We start from the raw sequence: 26,965 nt of genomic DNA on the forward strand, positions 1-26,965 counted from the left end.
GTTATGGAGTGGCAACATGATGCCATCATACTGCCATTTATCAAGAAGTACCCGAAGCTGTTTGGGTAAGTCAGTCACTTCATGTACTTGAAGTAATTCTGTTGTAGGATACCTGCATCATGCATGTGTTGCCTGGCAACCTGGCACGCTGACCGCCTACTGGCAACTGAGTCGTTGGCTGGCTGCTGCTAGCTGGGGCGGTTGCCTGCGCGGGCGGGTAGGACGTTGAGTGTCTGCAAACATGGGTGCTCTGTGTGTGGGTGGGTGTACGTATGTAGCGTATTTTCCGGGGTGTTAGCTGCACGGGGTGTAAGCCTCACCCCCCCCCCCCCCCTTTCGGGCCCAAAATTCGTATAATATTTGTAGTTAGCAAAGAACTACGACTTAAATTTTCAGAAAAAGGACACACCTCTCAGGCTCTTTGCAAACATATTGATACCCTCTCAACTGTGAACACGTCCACCTTCAGGATACTGTTGTTCAGTCACAACTGTACGAAAATCAAGTTGTGATTTCTGTCATCAGAACACATCCATACTGATGACAGCTATTTTTGATCCCCTGGGGACGTCTCGTTATTGCGAAACAAATACCATTGGTCCCTTGGTGTTTGTCCTCAAGAGGTTTGACTGTAATGTGTTGCTTGCGTTCTTTTCACTGTGTTATCACTTTGACCAGTCCTGGCGCCGAGTCACTGGAGCTTTACAAGAAGTTGTCCTGTTTCGTAATGGCTAACAGCTTCACGGACACGCGCTCATCATCAGTCCAGACTGTCATGGTCCCCATGGCTGATGTTCTCAATCACCATTATAATCACAATGCGGAGCTGGAGGTCAGGGACGGGCAATTTGAGATGTGCGCCATTCGCCCTATTCACAAGGCAAGCTAATTAATCAATGGACGTGCCAATGCTCTCATTCTCTTCAGTGCTTGTGGAAATTAGAAATGTTGATTGGAAAGAGCCTGAAACTTGTGTTTCTCATTGGTTGCATTAGATGTGGATGCAATGAAGATTTTGCTGCCATTTCTATTTGGCCGTGTGTTGTAACCAATGATTGTGAACAGGGAGAGGAAGTGTACAACACCTATGGCCCGACTGGCCTGCATGACTCTGACTTGCTGCGACTCTACGGCTTCACCATAGGTCCACCGCTTGACTGCAAGCCATGCGCTGTAAGTGTTGTGTTGAATCAGTCATCACCAACCTAGTCGACTTGTGTGTGTGTTGTGTGTGTGTGTGTGTGTGTGTGTGTGTGTGTGTGTGTGTGTGTGTGTGTGTGTGTGTGTGTGTGTGTGTGTGTGTGTGTGTGTGTGTGTGTGTGTGTGTGTGTGTGTGTGTGTTAGTGCATGTGTTTGTCTGTGTCTATTAGGGCTGAAAGGATCGAAATATGCAGGGCGGAAAAAGAATATTCTTCGTTAAAGTAGAATAGGAATATTCGTAAATGTGCAGAAACTCGCCTTTTTGACATCGATCAAGCTTATTTGGTGCAAAATATAAGTAGGCTTGCCTCTTTCGATGTGTTGTAATCAGCAAGACAAATGATTTTTCAAATGTCTCTCTTGTAATGGGGGGTGTATGCCAGTTAATGGTCTATGGTTACCATGGATAAAACTAGGTATCCATGGAAATTATATGGTTTAGAATATTCGGAATATTCTTCGTTTCGCATGTATTCGGAAAAAGAATATTCGTTCGCTTCATTGAGCATTCGTTTCAGCCCCTAGTGTCTATCTGCCGGTCCGTCCGTCTGTCTGTTTGCCCGGATCTTTACTTTTGTGCATGCATAATGTACATATTCGTTTTTTTTGTTGTTGGATACTAACAATCTACTGCCGTGTACAGATGGTGCTTTTTGACCTGCACATGTCTGTGGCTGGATGTATTACTCTAGTGCACAACAATCAGTGTGTGACTTGTACATGCTACATGATTGTAGTCGCAGCACGGCATGCACTCGCTTTAGTACACAGACACTCATCGATCAGCTTGCGCTTGCCATGCTTCTGCTCAGCTGATCGATCCTTTTGTATTTCCGTACCATTTTTGCTCAAATTCCGTAGTGCGGACGAAGGAGTGATTTCCCGTACGATTGGGGAAAAATGTGTAATGTTGGCGCAGCACTGGAAGTACAAAGACATGCGGCGCTTGGACCTACTCTAGTTACAAGATAGCCGCCCATTCGTTTCGCATGTCCTCTGCTCAGATATTGTATATCCTGATTTCTACGGGTGTCTGCTTCAAGCATTATTATTATTATTATTATATTATTATACGCACGTCCGCGTTTACCTCAACAGTAAGTCCACGTATTCGCATGTGCCAGAAGACAGGCAGAGTGGGCAGAGAGGAAAACAAAAAATAAAAGTAAAAAATAAAAGTAAGACAGCAGGCGATAGGCACATAACTCATGTTCGATGATACGTGCTCAATGCACGGGATCTATTCGAAAGGTCAAAAAATAAAACATAAAAAATATAAAGTTTAACGGCTATGAAATGATAATTATTATTATTTCCTATTGACTCTGAAAAAAATTAATGCAGCTCTGCCTTTTTTCACTTGTGTGCGTTTCTCCCTAATGCTAGGCCTATCTACCTGTCCGGCTGTGTAAAGAGTATTTCTCACAGAACAGGTGTATCTCAAGGGAAATGCTCTCGAAGTGCTGGAACTTCCTCTGTGACGGGGTATGTTGTGTCTATGTACATGCAGATGTGTTACATAATACACAGCACATGTATGCGTGTGCTTGACCGTGTGCTGTAAGGTACATGATGGCATCATAATCATAGGCATGTAATTGTACTTGTAGTCTAGTACGTGCAGTCAAACTCCATCATTACGCCGCTACCGTAGAGGGCCGTTTATCTACACGGTTCAGGGCGCAGTGACGTCTCCAGGGGCTCCGATGAGGAGTATAGAACAATCCCTCATGTTTTCACCATTTCGAATTCTCCTTGGCAGTGCCACAGGAATAAGACACAGTCATACTGTGCCCTTGTTGGTACCCTTGGGCATGTATTTTGACAACGCCTTGCTGTCATGCACCCTAAGCGTGCCAGTACTATAGAGGACTTTCCATTACATCACCTTTTTGGCGCCTTCCCGGTGTCCACCCAAAGATCACCCATAAGACAAGTCCGTGTCCTACGGTAAAGTGTGCTTGGGTGGCAAAAAGAGAATCAAAATTTGTTGTTCGGTGTACGGTTGAAAATGATGTTGCAGGCCGTCGCAGTGGTGAAGCACTTTTGCTTTTCTTTGATGTGGTGAATAGTTTCGGTAAGTCGCGAGGATTACTAGCCGCAGTTACTCTACTGTTTATTCCAGCCTTGAAGAGGCGTTGCCGCGAGAAGATTGACAGAATCCGTGGGCCCAGTACATTGATCCATATTTACCTATGGATGAAGACCTTTCAGCCAATCCCCCTGCGTAGGGTATCCAGGCCTCTCTAAATATTTAGTGAATGTCCCCAGCACATATGCAAAGGACTCTCTAAAGTCTTACAATAGCCCTGATGGATACAAATGTATGTGTCTCATTGCTGACTGGGTTGGCACATTATCGTGTCTTGCCCAATCGAAGGAAGAAACAACAACTGTCAACAAAATTCGTTTGCAAACGTCAGGCACTCGCAGAGTGTTTTTGCCGAACCTGTCCATCCTTGGGTAGCTGCTGAATTACCTGGAATTGTTTTTTGGCGCACACTGCACTTGCATGGTGGGCCTGGGAGAAGCATGCTCCCATGTTGCTGCAGTGCAGTGTTGTTTTGACTGAATTTACGTTGGAGACTGAAATGTGATGTGTGCTGAATGTCAACACCTACACCACTGGGTCACTCACCAGTGGCTGGCACCGTCAATGAACACTACACGAAAATAGTGTACATGGATTTTACTTCAGCTGGGCAGAAATTGGAGCACCGTGCCCATAACCTACAAGTAGTCTCACTTCTCTTTCGCTGCCTGACTCTCTCTCTCTGTCTCTCTTGCTTTGCATGCCTGTCAGTGTATCCATGTGTGTGTGTGTGCGTGTGTGTGCGTGCGTGTGTGGGTTTTTCTTCCTTATCAGTACGAGTATGACAATGTTGACATGCGGTGGCTGGTAGCACGAAAGCTGACAAAGTCAAACACGGCCATCATCATCATTGGTCCTATGTAGCCAAAAAGTTGGTGTTGTGGCGAACTTAGTTGTCCTGATCCTAAAACACGCTGATGAATGCACATCCAATACAGCAATTGTTTTTTCCTGGTCGTCCCTCGACCTGGCATTCTCCATAAGCAGTTGCTGATTACCGGTAGAGTGTCCTCCATTACTGCCTTTGCAAGAGTTACACAAGAAGTAAGATCAAGATGATCCTCACCACAAGAAGATCAAGAAGCTGAATACATGTACCTAATTGTCCAGAAAGACAGAAGATGAGGTATACTAGTATGTGCCGCAGCAGATGAAGAACTGCACAGCGCAGCAACCAAGTGGGAAGCAGAAGAAGATTGCGCAAGTAGGTCGATCGGAGTACCGGTATTATTTTATCCATGACAAAGGAAATACACATTGTGCAGAACATGAAGCATACACACTCGCATGGAAGAGATAATGCCGGAGTTGCACCCAGGGCCAGTACTAGACTATAGCTAGCACCACCAGTCATGTAGAGGCACGTGCATAATAGAGCTGGGTACATTAGTCATTACCATCAGCATCAGCACTATCAATCATCAAACTCCAGCTATACCTTGCACCCCAACAAACTAAGTAAGTTGATAGTGTTCGGAATCATCTTCGTGTTTCCGCCTTTACTGGTGCTGCCACAAATGAGCTGAACAAGTTAGTTAGTTAATTCGATACGTACTGGGGTGACAGGGATGATCATGACTTTTCTCTTCGCCAACGAAGTGATGGAACAATATTCGTGTACTTCGAAGTATTTGCATAAGGAGCGAAGTTCTCGAGTCGTGTGTCCGTCATCCACTGGTTCCGTCGTTCTCCATCGTAGGGAAAACGATAACAACTCAAAGACGATCCAGGTGTGGGAACATCCGATCGCGAGCAGCCCTTTGGTATTCTCAAACTACAGTATGCAAAATGGAACTTCTTTCGAAAAACACTGTTTCTTTCCAGTGCAGTCTTCTTTTTTTGCCACCCAAGCTCCGTTTCAAGTCCGGTGATCGGTGGTGAACTCGATGATCTTTGGCCCGAATCCTCATAGGCCGCACGGTATGACTCATTGGAAAGTCCTCTATAGTGTTGAGTGTGGGAGAGAACGACAACCAACTAAGTTTGGTCTCCTTCAATTTAGTGTGATCAGGCATGTGGGCTAGTTGATCGCTTGGGTAATTAAGCACAAGTAGGGTTATGGGATCACAGCATCACAACATAGTGCTGCTGCTGCTGCTGCTGCTGCTGTTCAACGGTAACTACTCAGTGAACTGCAGCAGCACAATGTGAGTTCTAGCTGTTGCCAATCCACACGCTGTTTGCTTTCAACACGATCAGCATTATGCCGTAGGAAGGCTTCTGTTTGTGTTCACATTCCAACAGGGCACATTATACATGTACAATACTTCATGATCTGTCTTCATTTTAAATACTGACCCTATACTACTGACCCTATACTACTGACCCTATACTTCTGACCCAGTACGGTCACCATGGTCATGTGTGCTGCTGAGTGCTAACTCACTGACAGGCTGTTGTGGCTATTCCGTTCCTGCTGCTGCTGCTGCTGCTGATGCTGATGCTGCTGCTGATGCTGGTACTGATGCTGCTGCTGCTGCTGCTGATGCTGATGCTGCTGCTACTGCTACTAATATTATTACTGCTGGTGCTGGTTTTGATGTGGCTTGTGTCATTGTCACCACACATGTCGCATTGCCCAGGGTGTGGATGATGAGAGTGAGACCGGCGGTCTTGGAATGATTACTTATAAAGACGGAAGTTGCCGCTTGGATGAAGCTCTTCAACTGACTATAAAGGTACCTGACGGACTAAACCGTAGTGACCATACCTGCGTATACACGTACTGAACATGACTGTCTAATCTCTTTGTGTTTCTATGCATTACATACAGCATGTAAAGAGGGCCTCAGGTTTGAAAGTTGCTGCAATGACTCCTCTTTCTTCTGTGGCCACACCGATATTGAAGAGTACAAGATGTGCCATATTTAAGAGACGTCCACTTTGTTCCTCATTGAACCTCTACCTCTTGTCTCAGTTCAGTATGGCAGCGGAATATGTTTGCAGGTGTCCGCCATATATATCACTGTGCAGCCCCCCCCCCCCCCCCCCTGCCTGATGATACCAGCTACTACTTGGAGTGGTATTGGTGCTATGCCAACTGAGTACGGCTGTTCTTTTTATGCCATTATAGGCGATGCACAGGACAAGCAAATCCATTGCACGTGCACTGGAACATTGCTATGGTATTTTACTTGTACACGAGAAAAGTGGACAATCGTGGCGGAAAGGTGCACGTGAGCTGAGGGGCCGCCGCAGGCATGATAATCATGGCGTGCACCAGTAGTTGAAGTACATGTACACTAACATGCGTGAAACAAGACTTGATTTTTTACACAGCTCTTTTCACCGTTCTACTGTTTGCGCATTCTGCAGAGTTTCCGGGCATGTCTTGCCTTGTTTTTCAGTGTTTGCCTTGCTGTAAATTACAAAGATGGGAAAGAATGTGTTCTCTAATCATCGGGAAAAGAAGTTCCTCGTTTTGAGAAATGCTCAAGTCAGCGGACAAGAATGTGATGTGGAGTCACAAGGAGATCGTCATTTTCCTTGCGCGTATTTGAGTTTCTGATGCGCTCTTTGAGCTTGGGATCTACGAGGTGGTTGTACAGTGCAATGTACTGTAAAAGCAGAACTTTTCAGTGGTGTTTTATTTTCGGTAACTTCGGTGCCGACAATTTTTACCGAAAATAAAACGCACCGAAAATTCGGTACTACCGGTGCTGTATACATGTAGTACAAGTACACTTACCTGGAAAACGGATTTTACCGAAAATTTCCCTCTACCGAACCGCCGATTTTGGAGAATACCGAAAATATTACACCACCGAAAATTTCTGCTTGTACAGTTCACCCGGTGATAGCATCAATAAGCATTTAGGAGATAGTGACACCGCTCTTTGCTGTCGTCTTACACTAATTTGAAACTTTGAAATACTCATGGCAACTGGTGGGTGAATCATTCAAAACATGCAAACGTGCCTGTCGTCGAGTGCAGGGGTGTAAATCCACGCAATTACCTTTCTCGTGAATCACTCACTGTCAAACGTGCAAGTGCGCGTCGTGTGAATCACCTATCAGTAATAATATTATACTACCTCCGGAAGGAACCATGAAGATGAGATTTAGCATGTGTTGTTGCTGCTGCTGCTGCTGCTGCTTGTGCTGCTGCCACTGCTGCTTCTGTTGCTACTGTTCTTGCTGCCGCTGCTGCTGCTGCTGACGCTACTGCTTCTGCTGCTGCTGCTGCCGCCGCCGCTGCTTCTGCTGCTGCTGTTTTTTGAATTCTTTATTCTCACGATGGCACCATCGCCAATAAGAGGTTGTTGTTGTTGTTGTTGTTATTGTTTCAGGTTTTAGTAAGTACTTGGAAAGATGAAAGTACATGTACGTACATCCCCTCCTCTACATGCATAATTATGTATTTGCCCTCCCCCATCCCCAGCCATGTGTCTGTGTATGACATTCTCTCTGTCTGTGTGTGTGTGTGTGTGAGTGTGTGTGTGTGTGTGTGTGTGTGGCTCTCTCTCTCTCTCTCTCTCTCTCTCTCTCTCTCTCTCTCTCTCTCTCTCTCTCTCTCTCTCTCTCTCTCTCTCTCTCTCTCTCTCTCTCTCTCTCTCTCTCTCTCTCTCTCTCTCTCTCTCTCTCTCTCTCTCTCTCTCTCTCTCTCTCTCTCTCTCTCTCTCTCTCTCTCTCTCTCTCTCTCTCTCTCTCTCTCTCTCCCCCCCCCCCCCTCTCTCTCTCTCTCTCTCTCTCTCTCTCTCTCTCTCTCTCTCTCTCTCTCTCTCTCTCTCTCTCTCTCTCTCTCTCTCCACTGTATATATGCATGAGTGCTGGTACAGCAGCGCAGCGTGTCACTGCTGAGACAAAGAATTTGCTTCAGCTGTTCACCTCGCTATTGATTCGAATGAAACCAAGTTTGGAGAAGAGTACCACTAGTAATATGACGTGTTTTTTCTGATACCCAAGGGATAATATCTGATTAGAACTCGACTGTATCGCCTGTATCCTCCTAAAGAGGTAATGAAAGTGCTTGTGGAAATTTAAAAAAAAAGTTGATTGGAAGAGACTGCAGCTTGTGTTATCCATTGCTCTCATTACATTTTGTCTGTTTTGCTTTGCAGTTGAAGTTGATGACAATGCCTTGAATGCACGCGAATCGAAAAAGATTCTGACTTGGTAGGTTCCCTGTGTGTGTGTGTGTGTGTGTGTCTGTGTCTGTGTCTGTGTCTGTGTCTGTGTGTGTGTGTGTGTTTTTTTTTCTTTTTTTCTACAAAATCCACATATCTCCAGACACTGGGGTGAATGATGGAGTATGGTGGTGGGGCCCATTAAGCTTCGCCGACCAGAGGTCTCGGCTTCATAGGGGGGGGGGGGGGGGATGTGTATGTGTCTGTGTCTGTGTCTGTCTGTGTATGTGTCTGTGTGCGTCTGTGTGAAATTTAATTGTCCAATTTCACTTCAAGATACCAGTGCATAGTGTCTGCTTCTAACAAAGCAGCATGCTGTCTATACTCTTTACCCCCAGCAAGTGTAGAGCGTGCATAGGTAACTGTCTTGTCTGTTCTATTCCGATGTACACTGTCGTGGTGCTCTAACATACCATGACACTGGTGAGAAAGAAACTTCTAAATCTAAGGGTTCTCCAATCCTTGAGTCAAGGAATTCAGAACTCTTCTTTCTCATCAGTGCCTATGACACGATTTATTTGAGCCTGGGAGTACAAGTCATATATGTGTGTGTGTGTGTGTGTGTGTGTGTGTGTGTGTGTGTGTGTGTGTGTGTGTGTGTGTGTGTGTGTGTGTGTGTGTGTGTGTGTGTGTGTGTGTGTGTGTGTGTGGGTGGGTGGGTGGGTGTGTATAGGGCGTGCTCTGAGCAACTCAAGAGCTACGCCTGGTCGTACACGGAGTGTGAGGAGCAACTCAAAGCTGCCAACTCAGCATCACGCGGTAGCATTGACCGGCGTCGTTTGTCTGCAGTGCGAGCATGCTGGGAACAGATGTTTGTACTGCGTCACCTCCAGAAAGCAAAGCACATCAGATGCCAATGAAGATCAGGAATGGCCTATACAAGTACCACGGCGCAATGCCTATCCCCATCTCTGATGCCTACAGCAACGACATACAGAAGCAGGTGCTAACACCCACTCTATGCGGATAGGAATTTAGGGTGTCCAGCTAACCATTATCGTGCCAAACAATCTTGCCAAGGCATGGTCAATCCAGCGCAGTCAAGTTGATACGTGCCTCGGCAGGTGTCAGGCAGCTACATATCCAGGCCTGAAGTGAAGGTGTTGTGCATGGTGTGCATGTCAATATCTAGTGCTACCATGCACCGCAATCAACAAGAGACTGACTGGGTGGTTGTAAACATGTGCAGCCGAGACTAAGCTGGTGAGTCCCTGAGTAGTGTGAACAGATGGTTCACAAGGCCATGTTTTGTTGCGTACGGGGCCCAGCCACCTTGCGGAAAGTCATACTCTAGCATGTGTGACTTAGCAGCTCTGCTGCTAGAGGATCAAGTGATCACTCTTCTGCAGGGAATCGCTTTGCGGAGAGCTTGTCGGCACCTCGCTACTTGTCCTCATCCAGCATGGGGTTTCAGCGCCCTGTAAGCGAGGGGAGCCCTTGAAGTGCTCCATTATGAGCATTCTTGTTTGGTATCAGTTCTTCTGCAGTGAGAGTATAATATCAACATACATTTTGCTGCCAATGATGCTGCTATATTATTACCGGTTCTCATTTACGGTACTTAAAAAAAAATTCTGCAACTTGATCTACACAGGGTGGTGGTGTTCCTACGGATGCGGAAACCCGGCCTCCAGCCGAGTCTATGCGAACCGTGATTTTATTTTTTCTTGTTTGCAGTTTGAACGTAATTTGGTAATCGCAGGTCTGCTCTGCTCCACTTCTATTCCAGTCATATTTCCTTGGAAATGCCTCTGCAGACAGTAATTATTGTTCTCATTCTTTTGTGTCACCTTGCATTATAACTTACTTTGGTAGAACAGTGAAAGCCCCCTAATCCGGGCAGTTTGGGACCGAGCACTGTCCGTACCTTGGGCCCGGAATTGCCCGGACTTCAGAACATACATGTACACGCACGTACGTACTTACGTACATGCGTGTACATGTATGCGAGTAAACACTTGTAATGCCAATTAATACCGGTAGTTTTGGCGGCCGTTTTTCGTTGGAAATCCAATTTTGATGACCAGATGGGTCAGAAAGTAAGGTGCCCGGATTAGGGAAGGGCGAGCTCTACGCATAGAATGTGTGCCCGGTCCTTGGTGACAGGCAAGTCAGAGCTCCGTCAGTACCATGGGTACCAGTGAAATAGCATTGGACTACCCTGTCCCTCCAGGAAATCGCGATTCCACGGATGCAACAAATTTCGCGATTTTTGCCCAAACCCGCGATTTTCAGCAGAATCCGCGATTTTCCGCGTTTTTTGTTGTTTTCTGCACTATATCTCACTTTTTTATGCACTTTTCACGCAGTGCTTTCCATGATCCTGTAGGTTATTTGCATAGTACGACTCGGACTACTCCCGAGTAGATACGATGCAACAAATTTCGTGATTTGGCCCAAATCCGCAATTTTCTGTGAATAATTCCGCGAATTCCTGGCAAGTTCTGCATCATTCCGCACTTTTCGTCGCTTTTTTGTTGTTTTCTGCCGCACTTTCTTGCGCAAGTTTTCGAGAGTTTTTCCGGAAATTCCCGCAGCTCGCAGGGACAGACTACCGGAAGACCTTGAAGACCTACTGTAGTACTGAGCAGGGAGTAGTACAAGAAGTATTGTATTGTACTACTCCCTGGTACTGAGTCAGACACTGAGTGGGTCTACTGAGCTCGCTACTCAAACTAAGTCAAACTCAGAGTAGATCTACTGCACTGACTACTTACTCGTCAAGACTGCACACTTGGGTTCCCGTTATCATGATCAGGACTGACTGAAGACTTGTAAAAGTTGTAGTGTAGAGAGTACTAGATTGTAGTCTACCACATCAGCTGAGCTCTTCTGCTGTTCTGGTCGAACAGGTCATGGAGGAAGTCAAGGTGACGATTTGTTTTAGATTCGCTCCCTGGATCACGATGAGCGTGCTGCCATCTAGTCGCTGCTCTGCGGTGGTCATCCGCTGGGCTGATAAGGAGTAGGTCTACACTCGTCTCGGTTGCTTTTGCGTGAGTGTGTGTGTGTGTATGTGTCACTGTTTGTGGTGTACGCGTGTGTGTGTGTGTGTGTGTGTGTGTGTGTGTGTGTGTCGAGGAAGACGCGTAGTGAGCTTGAGCCTTGACCTTTCCAATGCAATTCCTGGCAACCATGGCGCCCCTGATGTACACAGAAAGAGCGTTGACGAGTTGCCTTCGGTGGATCACCCACAGTGTACGGCAGTAGCCTAGAGCTCCGTGGACCGTATAAGTAACTTTAGTTCTACAACTCCCTGTTGGTGTTCGCATGAAGTAGGAGAGGGGAGAGTGTCTTGAAACCTTCCTTCGCTCTTCCAGGTGCAAGTGCAGCATTCCATCCAGACATCCAAGATGGTCAATTCGCTACTACCCGCTTTGGCTGTCTTCGCTCTTCTTCTGATCAGCGGACCGTTACAAAGCACGTAAGAGTCCACTTATGGCCGGCCACCCCATGCATTTAAAGCTGTGTGTTTGTGTTTGCGTGTGTGTCGTTCCGTTTCCGAATAAGTGTAGGGCATTGAGTGTTACCGTTCGTTAGACTAGATGTTGACAGTTTGTCCGGCCGTCAGACACGTATCATATATTATTATATATTTCAGAACTAAGTTTTATAGAAATGATGTTTGATAAAGGACTGCGCGCGCTGTGCACGACTGCTCGATAATCTTCTTTTTGTTGAGAAAAAAAGCTCAGTGCTAAGGTGGAACTAGTATTATTAGACAACTAAACCCTGGTTTAAGCGACCACCCCACGGTGCAAGCAAAAGCGGTCGTTAAAGCCAGGTGGTCTTTAGAACCAGGTCCCATACATTCGTGGCATATCAGATTATGCATACATGTGCATGATTGTACTTCCATTGTACTCATATTGACAGGTGTGGAGCATAGAATACTCTCATGCAGGCAAACGAGACCCCCTCGACTTAGGCCTCGGCCTTTGGGGAATCAATAAAAGATTATAAAGAATAAAAAGCACACCTCACTGGAGTGCATGCAGCGCATTCTGCACTGTGACTTCAGTTGACTGCATCCACTTGCTTCAGAGCGCACTTCAACCCTGTTGCAGTCAACTCTGCCAGCCAAGATGGCACTTTTGGTTAGTTTTGGTTGCTGTGTGCAGGTCCAATAATAATTAATATGGCACTTGGTACACAAAAAGTCGGTCGCTGGTCGCGCAAGGCAGGTGGTCGCTGTATCCGGTGCAGTTTCTGTATAGAACTGTCCGTGCATGGAAAACGGTCGTTAAGAGCAGGTGGTCGCTAAAGACAGAGGTCGCTTACACCAGGTTTTACTGTACTGTGAAGAGAGCATTAGGAGAAATTGAAGAAGTATTATGTGCATGGCTGAACGACTCGGTTTCAGCTCTACACAGGTGAACGTTTCAGTTGTGAAATTTTGCCTGATGCTGTAGGTAACTTTCCAAGCTTGGGAAATATGGAAATCACTTGAGTTGGGTTTGCAGCATGCTGTGGGTGCAGTCGTGGTGGTTGTGGTGGTGAAATGGGGAGGATGGGAGGGTCTGGAGAATCAATCACATGTGTCTGATATATGCTTTAAGTGTATGAGAGAGAGAGAGAGACAGAGACAGAGACAGAGACAGAGACAGAGACAGAGACAGAGACAGAGACAGAGACAGAGACAGAGACAGAGACAGAGACAGAGACAGAGACAGAGACAGAGACAGAGACAGAGACAGAGACAGAGACAGAGACAGAGACAGAGACAGAGAGAGAGAGAGAGAGAGAGAGAGAGAGAGAGAGAGAGAGAGAGAGAGAGAGAGAGAGAGAGAGAGAGAGAGAGAGAGAGAGAGAGAGAGAGAGAGAGAGAGAGAGAGAGAGAGAGAGAGAGAGAGAGAGATGCATGTAGTCTGTGGAATTGCCACTGGGCGCTGAGGCAAGCTGGGCAGGATTTCATAGCTTTTTCAGGTGCTTCTTTCCAGCCTTCCAAGTTCTAATGTCACAGGTGTTACAGGGCCCTGTCTCTTCCTACAGTATACTTGAACATGACATGACATCAGATGTTTCAGGTGCATGGTGTGTCACTGCAGGAGTCAGGTGCATGATGTGCCACTGCAGGAGTCTGGTGCACGGTGTGTCACTGCAGGAGTGCAGGAGTCTGTTCAGTGTAGTTAGCAGACAGTAATGATAGTGCAGTTTTTTTGTTTGTGTGCAGTAGTTTGTGCAATGGCAATCGATAGTGACAGTGCAATTTGCTTACGCATTGTAGTTTGCTTTGTGCAGTTAGTAACTAGGACAGTAGGAGGCAGAGCAGTAAGGTCTTATCTGCACCCGTTCCATGGGGTGAGCATGAATATCATGTTTCTGTGTACAGTTCATTCTCTAGCTGTAGCAATGTGAATACGTCATCACTTGGCTTGGGTGTACCTGGTGGCACACACCACTGGTTTGCCACTGAGACGTGTACCTGGTGGCACACAAGAACTGGTTCAGTGCCACTGAGACGGATATGTATGATGATATCATCGGTGCCACCATAGGAATAACCTACATACACTAAGCATTGTCATTGATAGCCAATCCTGTCTTCTTGTGTGGTCTCCAACAGCCTACAACATCCCACCTAGTGTGATTGGCCAATGTCACAATTTGTGTTCAAAGAGTTATTCTTCTTCTTATTCCTCTTGTTGATACATGTATAGTGCTAACGTTAAAGATACAGTACAGGAGATCTATGTCTTTGGTCTAGAGCCCACTAATACTTAATAGTACAGTGGTGTACATGACATTGTACATCTACTGCATCTAGAGCAGAATCATAACCAGTAGTCACACTACATGTACAGTATCAGCCTAGCCTGACATGTACTGGAAATGTGAGCTTAGAGTCAGAGCAGTACAGCCAGGACAATGGCTACTGTAACCTGCCTGTCACTGCATCAGAGTCCTGACAGTCACACCAACCTGGCTCACCCACAGCCTGGTCTTGGGAACCTTGCTCAAGTACTATTATGTATTTTTTCTATTTTGTACTAATCTTATTATTATTCTGCTTATCCCCTACTAATAAGTGCATACCATTTTTTTTTACTAAGTACACAACCTACTCGTCAGAAGGGGAGAAGACAACAGAGTATACAATAACAAAACAGCAGGGAGAGTAGGGGCTGCAAAGCAAGCCTGTGCTGGTGAGGCAAGCCCACAACACCGACCTATGGTCTCACGTTAACCCAATGTTTCTATCAACTGCTCAGCGTGTATTTTGTTAAGTGTGTGTGTGTGTGTGTATGTGTGTGTGCGTGTGCGTGTGTGCCGGTGTGTGTGTGTGTATGGTTGTCCCATATAGTGCAGTGGCATATGCAGCGATTTCCAATCGATAGGTTGGGGGTTCGATTTCCCGACGATTATGGTCACACACACACACACACACACACACACACACACACACACACACACACACACACACACACACACACACACACACACACACACGTCTTTCTTCTCTTTCTCCGACTCCTCCTGACTTTTCTTTCATTCCCCTGGGTGGTTACCAACAGCCAGTGCATACCGGAGTATATGGTGTGATGTGTGTGGGGGAAAAAAAGAAAAAGACTAAAAATTAGGGATTCACTGGCCAGAAAAAGCCATTTCATAGCTGTGTGGTGTAGACCAGGCTGAATAGTGGTGGTCAATTCTTCAGCCGTGCAAGCTGTTGAATGGTGCAATCCCAGCACAGGTTGGTATGCTATGGCTTCTGCTGTAGCATCGCTCTCATCGCCTCCGGTGATGGGTGTCACATCATGGTCGGGTCAAATGGTGTTTGTGCATGTGTGCCTGTGTGTGTGTGTACATGTGTGTGTGTGTGTGTTATTATTATTATTATTATTATTATTACATATTGAATAGGGCAATCAACACAGGCCTAGGCCTAGGGCCTTCTTACAGGGTACCCTACTGTAAACCAGCCATTATTCTAAATCTGGCGCATATAGAACGATTTACCAAAATTGACTAGTTTACGTGCACCAAAGGTAACGATTCTCACTCATTCTCAACGCTCAATAGGAATGTATATGTATCGATTTCTGTATAACGATTTCTATTTTAACGACAGATTTATCCTCGTTAACTCGTTAGAGTTAGCACTTCGTTATATGTATATATGGCTTTTACAGTATGTGAATACGAAGAGCGTGACAAAACTGCACATAAGAGGATTGTGCACGCGTACACATTCTTGTCTGTGACTTCAGATGCTTTATTGTCACCGGTTCGTACGAGTGCAAGCTAAGCAATGGGACAGTGTTGACCAGTGGAGATTACACTTCTCTCCTCTTTGGCGCATTCTCGGCGGCCCGTGATACGGTTGCCGATCGTTTCTATGACGATATGACCTGCGTATTTGACTTTGAAACGTCTATTGTAAGTGCAGTAGGTCTCTCATTATGATATTTGCAGTGTCAGGGGCGTCGGAAGATAATTAAATATTTCATGGAGCATCATTTCCATTATAACTGCCCAACTGGAGCAAACACATGAGTCACCGGTAGCAGCACGGTTTAAAAAAAGGTTTGTTTGTTTGTATTTATTTAAAACTTAGCCCAATAAGATAAAGGCGTATATGGAGGGAAAGAAGAGGTGACATTTGCGAAGACGAGTATTTATGGCTTTGGACCGGTCACGAAATGAGGGAACCGTTGACCAAAATTTGGAGCTCTGGAACACTTCTTAGCTGCTAACGTTAAAAGGATGGCTACCTGCCTACTTGGCTGAGCAAGGCGTGACATCCATGAAGTATTTCTTGCTGTCGAATGATCAAGGGATCCTAGAATTACTGGTAGGTGACATGCAATGCTTTGCCGTGTCAGTGTCTTACAACTCCTGGAGATGCAATTGCAATTTCAGCGTACATGTATACTTGCGGCGATGTTATTTATTGCAAAAAGCCTGTTACGGGTGAATCAGATTCAGGTCATTGTAAGCTACTACAGTGTACTACAGTCCATTCATTGGAAACTGGCACCCTAACTTTTTGGTGTCTCTCGCACATCGTTGTAGGTATCGTGAAAACAACAGTACATCCTGCATGGTGTGACCCGTGCAATTACTCCTAGCCATATCTGAGGCCAGAAAAGTCCAAGAACAGGGAAATAGAAATTCAGCCAGGTTTTACAAAGTTGGGACAGGTATGCCATGGCAAAATGTATGGAGAAGCACATCCAAAACCCATATTTTTGAGATTTAAAGTAGGGTTTGATCCTCAATTCGGCCCAAATCGGACTTTCAAAAGCCAGCAGGACAGTTTCCGATGAATGGGCTGTAGTATTGTCCTATCTCAGCACTGTCATGCAACTGCACATGCAGTGCCTGTCCAGTACAAACTAATCATGTTACCATGGTTACACTTTGGACTCAGCTACCTACCTCCACTTTGTGTCATTGCGATTTCAAATGAGTCGTCTACAAAACAGTTACTTGTTGTAGGTGTCACGAGATAACATGATTTTTCAAAAGGAAACAAGCCTCAATACGTGTGTTTGTGTGTGTGTGTGTGTGTACGTGTGTATATTTGGCTTATTATTTGCGTGTGCGTGCGTGTGTGCATGTATGTGTGCGCATGTGTGTCTGTGCATGTGTGTGTTCACTTGCTCGCACTCACGGCAACTGCAGGACCGGTATGTGTACATCGAGCTGTACAACTGTCCTCTCGTAGACAGCAGAACCACCAGCTGTGACAAGGATAGAATTCAATTCCTGGGTCTTGGCCCCGGTCCTGACCCACCTATTCATGTCTTCGAAAAACTGACATGCTTCCATGACCTGGACGGAGCAGTTAGTTATGTGCCGTCTAATATCATTAAAGTAAGTATAGTTTTGCATCTCTACTTGATTACTAGTACCTGTTCCAGTGTGTCCCTGTGTTATCTGTACTTTGTAGTCGTGACAAGGGAGTTATTGACTATTGACCCGGGCGGTGTCGACAAAAGACTCACCAATCCTCTTGCCTTTGTCTGCAAGTAATCTTTTGAAGTCAAATGCAGTCAGGTGGAATCATTGCTTTGGTTTTTTTTACGAGTTTTGTGCATAATCTCAGTACAAAGAAGGAAATTTATGGATAATGTCTGCACCGAGCATCCAATAATTTATTTACAAAATTAATTTAGAAAAAGACAGGGGCGAAAGAAATGTTTAACTCGGATGGTGAGCCTATTAAATCATGTCGTGAAAAAGGAGGACAAATGTTACGAGTTATGACTAACTGTCCACCAATGTAACCAGATCTTATACAGTCAGCGAGTGCGACAAAATGGCACAAACTGACAAAGAAGTACTGAGACATTCGGTGACCTGACACCTAGCTCCAACACTTCTCCAAGGCGCAAACCAACAACCTTCCAACTTGGAAGGCTCAGGTTCGGAAAGGTCCAAGAGGGGAAGGAAAGCGCAACGAAGAAGAGCACGAGCTACGCATCACGGCAACAAAGAATGCTGAAAGTTACTGGATGATGACGAAACTAGTAAGACTAACTACAAGTTTAGTTGGACCTTTCCGAACCTGAGCGTTCCAAGTTGGAAGGTTGTTGGTTTGTGCCTTGGAGAAGTGTTGGAGCTAGGTGTCAGGTCGCCGAATGTCTCAGTACTCCTTTGTCAGTTTTGTGCCATTTTGTCGCACTCGCTGACTGTATGAGATCTGGTTACGTTGGTGGACAGTTAGTCAAAAACTGATGAAAGAAATATTCCGAATATTCGAATGTTCATTGGATAAGCTCAATCGGACGAATATTCGTTACGACGAACGAATACGAATACTGTATCCATGCCAAATTCGCCAAATTCTCGCCATCGTCCTCTTCCTCATCAGCATCGCAAATTCTTCGTTGTCGGCTAGCGAATCGTGATCATAGCCGCTGCTGCCAACATCAGCAGCATCGCCAGTAAATTCATCATCGTCGCCAGGAAGTACAGCAGCTAGTGTCTCATCCACCGTGAACCAACGACGACTGGCCATGTCGAAGACAAGGCTTGAAGCGTAACGAAGGAGGATCAAACTCAAACTGACTTTCAAAGTGTGTTGAAAAAGCGCTGATTCAGTGCATACAGTACACCCATTCGTGAAAATCAATGTTGCTCGACGATGCGTGGGCCAATTTTTGATCTGTGAAAAGGATATGCATGACAGCTGAGTGTGATGGCTGTCGCGGAAACCAAACGAAATCCTACGGAATCGCCAGCTTCCTAGCGTAAGCCCGCTTGAAATCTGTGTAAGTGGTTCGAAATCGCGGAAATTTGAAGTGCAACTTCAAACGTGTTTTTCTCAGTTCAGTGTGCAGGGAGCTAAGCAGCCTTTTCGCGTGCGCAGGCTCATACTTGCAAGTATAACAGTACTTCTTTCTGCGTGACTATATCTGCGGATTTCCAGTTATACGGTTACGTACTGTAAGACCCCTGGAAATCCTGTGACGATTATGCTCTTTCCTTCAACATGAAACCATCTTCAAATACATGAACCATGAACACATAGTGATGCTAGATGTCAGTCGTAAACGAAAGAATATTCGTTCGTTCATTCGTTAACAGAAAGAATATTCGATTAGTCAATATTTGTATTCGTTTCACAATAATCCTGTTGTTATTCTACTGGTGCCATGAAACTGTATGCAGTGACCATATTTGGAAAACTGTGGCACTATGAGTGTGAGCACATGAGCTTTCACCGAAAAAAAGTGTCACTATTCGCGAGTTGTCGCTATATCCTAGGTCATTATTGGCAAAGTCAACTGGACAGACCTCTTTCTCTTGCGGCTTCAAAAAACATATGAAGTACATGTATACTCAGAAAGTGGTGGACATTACGCAACTGCATTGGATACAGTACATGTGTAGGAGAAAAAAATGCGTTTGCTTACCCTTGTGCTTGAATGTATTAGGTGACTTTCACCAGCGACAGCGTAGCTGATTTGGAGAGCCAAGGCTGCTATGGATGGTTTTATGCCTATCCCAACCCTAACATGCAACCCGACTTTCCAGGTTAGTTACTACTATCTATTCGGGCCGCGATGCATTCTTATTTAAGCAGCATTCACGTAGGCCACCATTTGCAGCAAATTCTTGCACAATGCGCAGTGCATATTTCTTCCCAATAAAGCACAGGGACACCGTACACAGAGCCATGCAGCAACTACTGTCTGTAGCTAGGTCCAGGACGGGCTTGCAGAATTCAGTTCAAGGATGATTTCCGTACAATCATACACATAGCTAAACCGGATGTGCATCGAAAACCCTGTCAGACATGGAAGGTCACTCACAGAGTGTTTGCATAGTGTGTATTAGGGGTACAATAGTGTGTATTAGGGGTACAATAGTGTGTATTAGGGGTACAATAGTGTGTATTAGGGGTACAATAGTGTGTATTAGGGGTACAATAGTGTGTATTAGGGGTACAATAGTGTGTATTAGGGGTACAATAGTGTGTATTAGGGGTACCATAGTGTGTATTAGGGGTACAATAGTATGTATTAGGGGTACAATAGTGTGTATTAGGGGTACAATAGTGTGTATTAGGGGTACAATAGTGTGTATTAGGGGTACAATAGTGTGTATTAGGGGTACAATAGTGTGTATTAGGGGTACAATAGTGTGTATTAGGGGTACAATAGTGTGTATTAGGGGTACCATAGTGTGTATTAGGGGTACAATAGTATGTATTAGGGGTACAATAGTGTGTATTAGGGGTACAATAGTGTGTATTAGGGGTACAATAGTGTGTATTAGGGGTACAATAGTGTGTATTAGGGGTAAAATAGTGTGTATTAGGGGTACAATAGTGTGTATTAGGGGTCCAATAGTGTGTATTAGGGGTAAAATAGTGTGTATTAGGGGTACAATAGTGTGTATTAGGGGTCCAATAGTGTGTATTAGGGGTACAATAGTGTGTGTTAGGGGTACAATAGTGTGTATTAGGGATAAAATAGTAGTGTTGAAACGAGCGTATCTATAACAAACGAACGATCCGTTCCACTAACGAGCAAGCTATCGAGCGAGCTAACGAGTTTCATTGATGTGGCAAAATTTAATATGATTTTTTTGAATATCTTTTTTTCCAAGTAATTACAGTGTAGTTCGATTTTTTCAGCTGGTTCAAATAATCACCGCCGGCATTTGGGGTTGCTGCTGCTTCACTTCGGACTGCTGTTTGGTGTCGAGATGTCTTTTCAGCGCCGTCGTTGAGTAGCCTTTGTAAAAATAGACCGTTTTGCAAAGATTGCAAGTAGCCCTGGTCTTCGCTGCATCGCGGGAGAAAACTTCCAAACGACTGAGCGTAACTTTCACTCGAATGGAGAGGTGACCGAAGCATATCCTGCGACAGGTCAGCAGATGCGGAACAAGACATCAGTAGAGTCCACCAAAGCTGCAACGACAACTGAAACAGCTCAAGTGTCGTGCAGGAATACAGTCACTGTAACTGCGAGTGATTTTCACTTTGCGCGGGACTGGACTCTCGATCGACCAGGGAGTCGTAAAATATTTTACGACTCCCGGTCGACATGGTACGCTTTCCAATGGCCGAAGAGAGTTGGAAAGCTTGTGTCTTTGTGGATAACTCGAAACAATTTGCGCTAAGACGCTGCAAAATCGCTCCGATTTTGGATTTCATTCCACAGAATGTGGTACCGACCAGGGAGTAGTACAATATTGTACTACTATACTCCCTGGTACCGACATTGCCGACCCACCGTGCTCTCAGCAGAGACTTCTGTGTGTTGGTGTTGTGAGAGTGTACCACAAAGACGCACTGCCATGTGCATGTGTACGGAGAACGGTGTACGGTGTTCGTTAGTGCAAACGAGCTGGCCGCTCAAACGAGCCGAGTTTCTGGCGAGCTAGCTAACGAGTACCCGGTGAGATCGTTTCAACACTATAGAATAGTGTGTATTAGGGGTACAATAGTGTGTATTAGGGGTACAATAGTGTGTATTAGGAATACAATAGGAATACAATATGGGCATGCAGGGACGGCACCAGATCAGTTTGCACCACATTGAATGTGAATAATTGTATTTGGAGCCATCAAGAAATCAAGACCTAACTTTCGTTAAAAAGCAATAAAAGCACGTGTAGGTTTTCAAATATTTCGGAAGTCAATATTAAATCAATATTGAATTGCGTGGTTTGGGAGAAATGTCTTTACCAGATCACCAGCATTGCTTGTTTCCGTTCTTTACGTTGGATTGAGTGCATGCAAAAACCGGGTATATATGTGACGTTGTTCTTACTTGCGTCCTTTGAATTCAGGTCTCGGCTTTGGCAACGGCGATGACTACCGTAAGGTAAGGTCACACTTAGTTTGTTCTACACAGAAGAACGAGCAGTTGTGGTTTCGTTACTCCGACTTTCATAGTTTGTTCTACACAGAAGAACGAGCAGTTGTGGTTTCGTTACTCTGACTTTCATAGTTTGCCCTACACAGACAGAAGAAACAAGCAGTTGTGGTTTCGTTTAGGGCTCAAACGGTTAGTCTGATTAACCGGTTGCAGACCGGTTACGAAGAATTAACGGTTAACCGATAAAGATAACGGTTACGCAGTAACCTTTCACTCAATTTTTCAAGTACCAGGTCGTTGCACTTTCGCAGGCTGTCGCACGCGTACGCAATTTCTGGGCTGTCAACTCGGTCATATCTGGTCTCTTGGTGTGAGAGTATGTATGAATGAGCATGCAAGAGAATGTATATGTGTGCGTTGTACTGAATAGGGTACATTTTTTTGAATGGGTATAGTCAAATATACGGTTAAAAAGAGTCCGTAGGATTGCCTCGGCTTATAGGTTATAACCGTTAAACCGACTGTTAGCTTAGCAGTTAACCGTTAGGGGTAAAACCGTGACCGTTTGAGCCCTAGTTTCGTTACACCGACTTTCATAGTTTGTTCTATGTTTCTCGTCACCACACGTGTAGGTTTTCAAATATTTCGGAAGAAAAAAAAGGTTCATACTTGTACAGTCGATGTATGTATGTTGCACATGCTGCAGCAGCTAGATGCGTTAGTCAAAAATCGTATGCTTTTGCAACACACTGTCCACAGGAGCAAAGGAGTGCTCCTCGTGCATTCCCAGCGATGAAGGTTGCACCGACGATGAGTTCAGTCTTTCGCTGCCTGAGCCTCGCGGGTCCCAGGAATACCGCGAGTGTTACAAGTTTTGTGGCAGCTGGCATCTGCGAAGCGACGTCGTGCAGATCTTGCACAAGCAGAAATCCAAACAATGGACGCATGGCGAGGAAAAGATGAGGGGCTTGGAGGCACGAGTTTTATTAATGGGATCAAATTTATTAACGAAGCGGGCATAAGAACGTTGAAGTAACGAAATAGAAAAGACAAGTACGAAAGCGTTTGTTGATGCAATAGCAGATACATGTATGTTCTCTTTGCCATCTTGTCATCAAGCTTTATACTCATATTGTTGCACTTTGCCTGCTATTTGTGGGCTGATGAATAGCGGTAATGAAAATCTTGTACTATGGGACTAGTACTGTATACGCGATGTCTTGTTTGAAGGACACATACAAAATGTATACAGTTTGAACCTTCCAGTAGAAAATGGTCTTGTTTTTTTCTTTGATTTTTTTGGCCCGCCCGCGTACCTTTCGTTAAAATTTGCCGACGAGAAACGTACCAAGTAGATAAAAGTATGCGTGGCCTAAGGAAAAGAACTCTAGTCCCGGCTGCAGCGTGCTAACACTCTAGTCCCGGCTGCAGAATGCCAACACTGAAAGTAACTCTAGTCCCGGCTGCAGCATGCTAACACTGAAAGTAACTCTAAACCAATCGGGTGCGGGCCTGTATCTAGGCTGGTGTATGGAGACGTTTCCAGACTCATGGTGCACAAGACTATAACCATTGCACCCAACCCATGACGGTCCCTAGGTCTGTAGCGTTACTGTATTCCTGCCTGATGATGGTCATCGCGAACATTTTCCATTGCTAACTCGCTGTTTCTGAGAAACGAGAAAACGTGGAGAGAGGTGAATGCTGTTCAGTTTCCAATGTGCACAGTACTTCAAGTTCTGATACTGTCGTGGACATTGAAATTCGATGGGATGACCGGGGTCGGCGCCCTTACTGATCTTAGCGCGTACAAGTACATGCACTGAAATGCCGAGCATTTCCCAATAACCCTAGACTGCAAGTTGTTTCGGCCATAAAGGCCTCATCAGTGCAAAGGAGGCACCACAGACATTACTGATGTAAATCGAGAGATGGATAGATGGCTTGAGAATAGTTTGTTCTCCATCTACTTCGAAGTGCGAGTTTGGCCAAACACTCTTCTGCAACACCTTGTGAGTTTTCAATGTGATATACTGCAAAGCCAGGGCAATTGTCTCTTTTTATTTTTAAATCAAAGTGCTTAGGTATCCTGTTCATCCAATGAAAGTAAACCGGGTCTTGGTATATTCCCCTTCTAGTGCTACTGAGCAGGGAGGGGGAGGTTATACAGCCCCCCCCCCCCCCTGCAATACCCAACCACACCACACACATGTACATTAAATGTACCAGCCACCTATAACTTATATGGGGCTATCGCAGCCAAAGAACTTCGGTAACCACGGTATGAAGTCTAGATAACTTTTGTATATGCAAGTTGTGTTTTCCTGACTCCATATGTATCACTGCACCCGGGAAAGCACGGATTTTGGTACAGCATGCAGTAGTATATGAAAGCCATAGGTGGAATACCAAAGATACGCGCCAATTGTGCATATTTCTGACCAATCAGGGTATCACAAACCAATTGGATGAAAACTTAGTTTGTGCTCATATACTGGGAACATAGGGACAAAACAACCTTACAAGCGTTGTCTCAGTCAGTGCATAAAGAGCACCAACATGCCAGGGATATGGTCATATTGTCACATATTTGTGGTAAACCAATTGCTTCAAAATTGCAAATTTCGAATTATTGTGTCAGATTCCAAATCTTTATTTTTCTTCATCTACTCACATCCTGCGTAAGGTAAGTGAAAGAGAAGACAAGAAGTACTTCCGAAGTAGTCGCTGGCTGGTGAATTACGCCTGCCTTGACGATTTTAGGCCATCGCTGCCCTCCTCTCGCTCCTGTTTGGAGAGCGAATACTGCGATGGGATCAGCGATACAAATTTTCAATTTTGAGTCGCATTCCGCGATGATATCGCCACAGCCGATCTCTCCAAACGTCCACCGCATCTAGAAGACGTCGAAATTACCTGGAACGAGCTACATCTTCGCTACAAGCAGCGAAACTGAGCGAGAACACGATCGAAATAGCGAAAAAAATTGCGCTGAAAAGCATACCTTTGAACGCGTTCGTTCTCCATACTTTCAAATGGCAACCTACCCATTTCATACATCAAAATAATAATATTAAAATTATTTATTTTTCAGTAGGATCTCACCTAGTGTAGTACCTGTGTTGGCTTAGGCATGTGGCAACTGGTGCTCGATTCCGAATTCGAATGGTGTTCTAATCGTGTGTGTGTGTAACTGTGTGTGTGTCCTTGTGTGTATATGTGTGTGTGTGTGTGTGTGTGTGTGTGTGTGTGTGTGTGTGTGTGTGCGTGCGTGCGTGTGTTTTGCTTGGTGTCAATTTTGTGTTAGCTTCTTGAAGCAGAGCTTGCTCTTCTTCGTCGCTACAACGAAGCCGAAGACGCCGACAAATTGAGCATTGTCTGCGAAAACCCAACATTCTTCCAAAAATTGAGCATTGTAGCAGGACATTGCTAACAGTATTGCTGCCGGCCGCCAACCGCAAAAGCAAGGGTCCTAGTTCCGTTTTGTTCGGATGAAGAATCCTAGCCATGTTTCTTGCAGTGTGCAGTGAAATGACCTGCCTGCCTGATACCGTGTATATGCGTGATTCTTGCCATGAACCTCTGGCTGTGCAACTCGTCACAGCTAGCTTCATCAGTATCTCGCTCCTTTCTGTTTTGAATAGTGGACGTGTGCATTTTTCAGTGTGTGTGTGTGTGTGTGTGTGTGTGTGTGTGTGTGTGTGTGTGTGTGTGTGTGTGTGTGTGCGTATGTGTGCGTGTGTGTGTGTGTGCGTATGTGTGTGCGCGTGTGTGCACATGCGTGCGTATGTGCATGTGTGTATGGTCATGCGCACACATCATCAAAGCGACCCATAAATCCAAACATGCCCTGTGTTAGCCGCTTTACACACCATTTGTCTGTGTTACAGGCATGAAAACCTGACATTTAACATCGAAGAACTGCTGCTCAAACATGATCAGAGGTGCAGCGTGATCACCTTTTAAGTTCTCAGCTTCCAGTAACCATTGCCGGTGAAAGGTAGAAAACTGCTCTCTTGACACATTGCATGCCTCAGCACACTTGCTTCATGTCATACTGTCTTGCTCTTGCCAACATTAATTTTCACGTTGCTGGTGTGTGGCCAAGAGCATAGGTAGCATGCCAGATTTGAAATTTCTTTTGTGCTGTAATCTACATTATTCTATTTTCACACTTCAACACGCTGAGTTTACTCTTTTGTGATTTCTGAAGTACTAGTTGTAGAATGAAGAGGTACATGTATGGTGCTGACCGTCGGAACAGACCACTCCAAACTCCATACGCGTGTTTGTTTTGCGAAAGGCGTGAAAAGCTGAACCTCACCAAAAGACAGCAGCATGATGCATTGCATATCGGAGCTTCGAGCTTCGATATAACAGTGTATACCAACCCGAAATCGGGTTTTCCGTCTGTTATATCTCCGCTCTCTGCTCCTCATACAATCCCCACTTCACATCACAATGCATCATTGCTTGTGAAATGGGCAATTTTATCTTGCAATGTGGTGAACACAGTTAGCCAATAACGATTACCATGGTGTGATGCAACACATCTTCTTACAATGATGAAACACAATGCTAATTTTAAGTGCAAAAGAGTTAAACAATATGTACATGTACCTTGAAAGCAGAACATGAAAGTGTAATTACGGTGCATAGACCGAGGAAAGTATGAGCACTCACATGGAAAATGCTGTCGCCAGGTTCCAAGGAATAGCAATAAATATTGATTTGCCACATGCTAGAGACTTGAAGTCAAATAGTCACCTCTTGGAAGTGACTTGTTCTACTCTGTATTTGGCAACACACACACACTGGAAAGGAAGGAGCGGGGGGGGGGGGGGGGAGGGATAGGTGGGTAAAAGTAACAGCTACAACAGTGTCTGCTCCTAGTAACTAAAGCAAAATTGGTTTCTAGTGTAGTATTTGGACTTTCCTTCTTTCACAGACCTGAAAGACAAAATCTTTGCAGCAGTTAGCCTACTACTAAATCAATGTCATTGGTTCTAGATGTACCCATTCACCCTTTACTGGTCTTGTCGAATGTGTTCCACACGATCACAAACAATCCATCTTTTTTCGGGTACTCTTACAGCATTAGACTAAGCCATGGGACGGACGTCAGTGTCTGACACTTCTTCATTGTAGTCTTCGATTTGTAGGGAATAGATCGCCTCCATGCAGCATATTTTGTTTGTAGGTGTCAGACGAACAAAGCACCTCAAATTATTTCCAAATAATTACAATAATCCGTGTACTATTTCATC

General features: G+C 45.1%; 2 protein-coding genes across 3 annotated transcripts in view; both read left to right on the forward strand.

Moving 5' to 3' along the window:
- Nucleotides 1-10,224, forward strand: part of LOC135808923 (N-lysine methyltransferase SETD6-like) — a 17,573-nt gene extending 7,349 nt beyond the window's left edge. The window contains exons 3-10 of the mRNA XM_065322171.1: nucleotides 1-65; nucleotides 679-880; nucleotides 1,066-1,173; nucleotides 2,587-2,685; nucleotides 5,875-5,970; nucleotides 7,582-7,615; nucleotides 8,353-8,407; nucleotides 9,092-10,224. The exon at nucleotides 1-65 is cut by the window's left edge and continues 138 nt beyond it. Of these exons, the coding sequence (XP_065178243.1) occupies nucleotides 1-65; nucleotides 679-880; nucleotides 1,066-1,173; nucleotides 2,587-2,685; nucleotides 5,875-5,970; nucleotides 7,582-7,615; nucleotides 8,353-8,407; nucleotides 9,092-9,278 (846 nt within the window). The 3' untranslated portion in view covers nucleotides 9,279-10,224. The remainder of the gene's footprint in view (nucleotides 66-678; nucleotides 881-1,065; nucleotides 1,174-2,586; nucleotides 2,686-5,874; nucleotides 5,971-7,581; nucleotides 7,616-8,352; nucleotides 8,408-9,091) is intronic.
- A 1,073-nt stretch (nucleotides 10,225-11,297) lies between these two features.
- LOC135808924 (uncharacterized) overlaps nucleotides 11,298-26,965 on the forward strand; it is a 72,102-nt gene continuing 56,434 nt past the window's right edge. Inside the window, exons 1-3 of one of the 2 annotated variants that reach the window (XM_065322172.1) lie at nucleotides 11,298-11,842; nucleotides 15,630-15,798; nucleotides 17,047-17,238. In XM_065322172.1, coding sequence (XP_065178244.1) covers nucleotides 11,772-11,842; nucleotides 15,630-15,798; nucleotides 17,047-17,238 — 432 coding nt within the window. In that variant the 5' untranslated portion in view covers nucleotides 11,298-11,771. The remainder of the gene's footprint in view (nucleotides 11,843-15,629; nucleotides 15,799-17,046; nucleotides 17,239-26,965) is intronic. The other variant, XM_065322173.1, reaches the window with a different exon arrangement.

This window comes from Sycon ciliatum, chromosome 2 (genome assembly GCF_964019385.1).
Source record: "Sycon ciliatum chromosome 2, ocSycCili1.1, whole genome shotgun sequence".
Taxonomy (NCBI): Eukaryota; Metazoa; Porifera; class Calcarea; order Leucosolenida; family Sycettidae; genus Sycon; species Sycon ciliatum.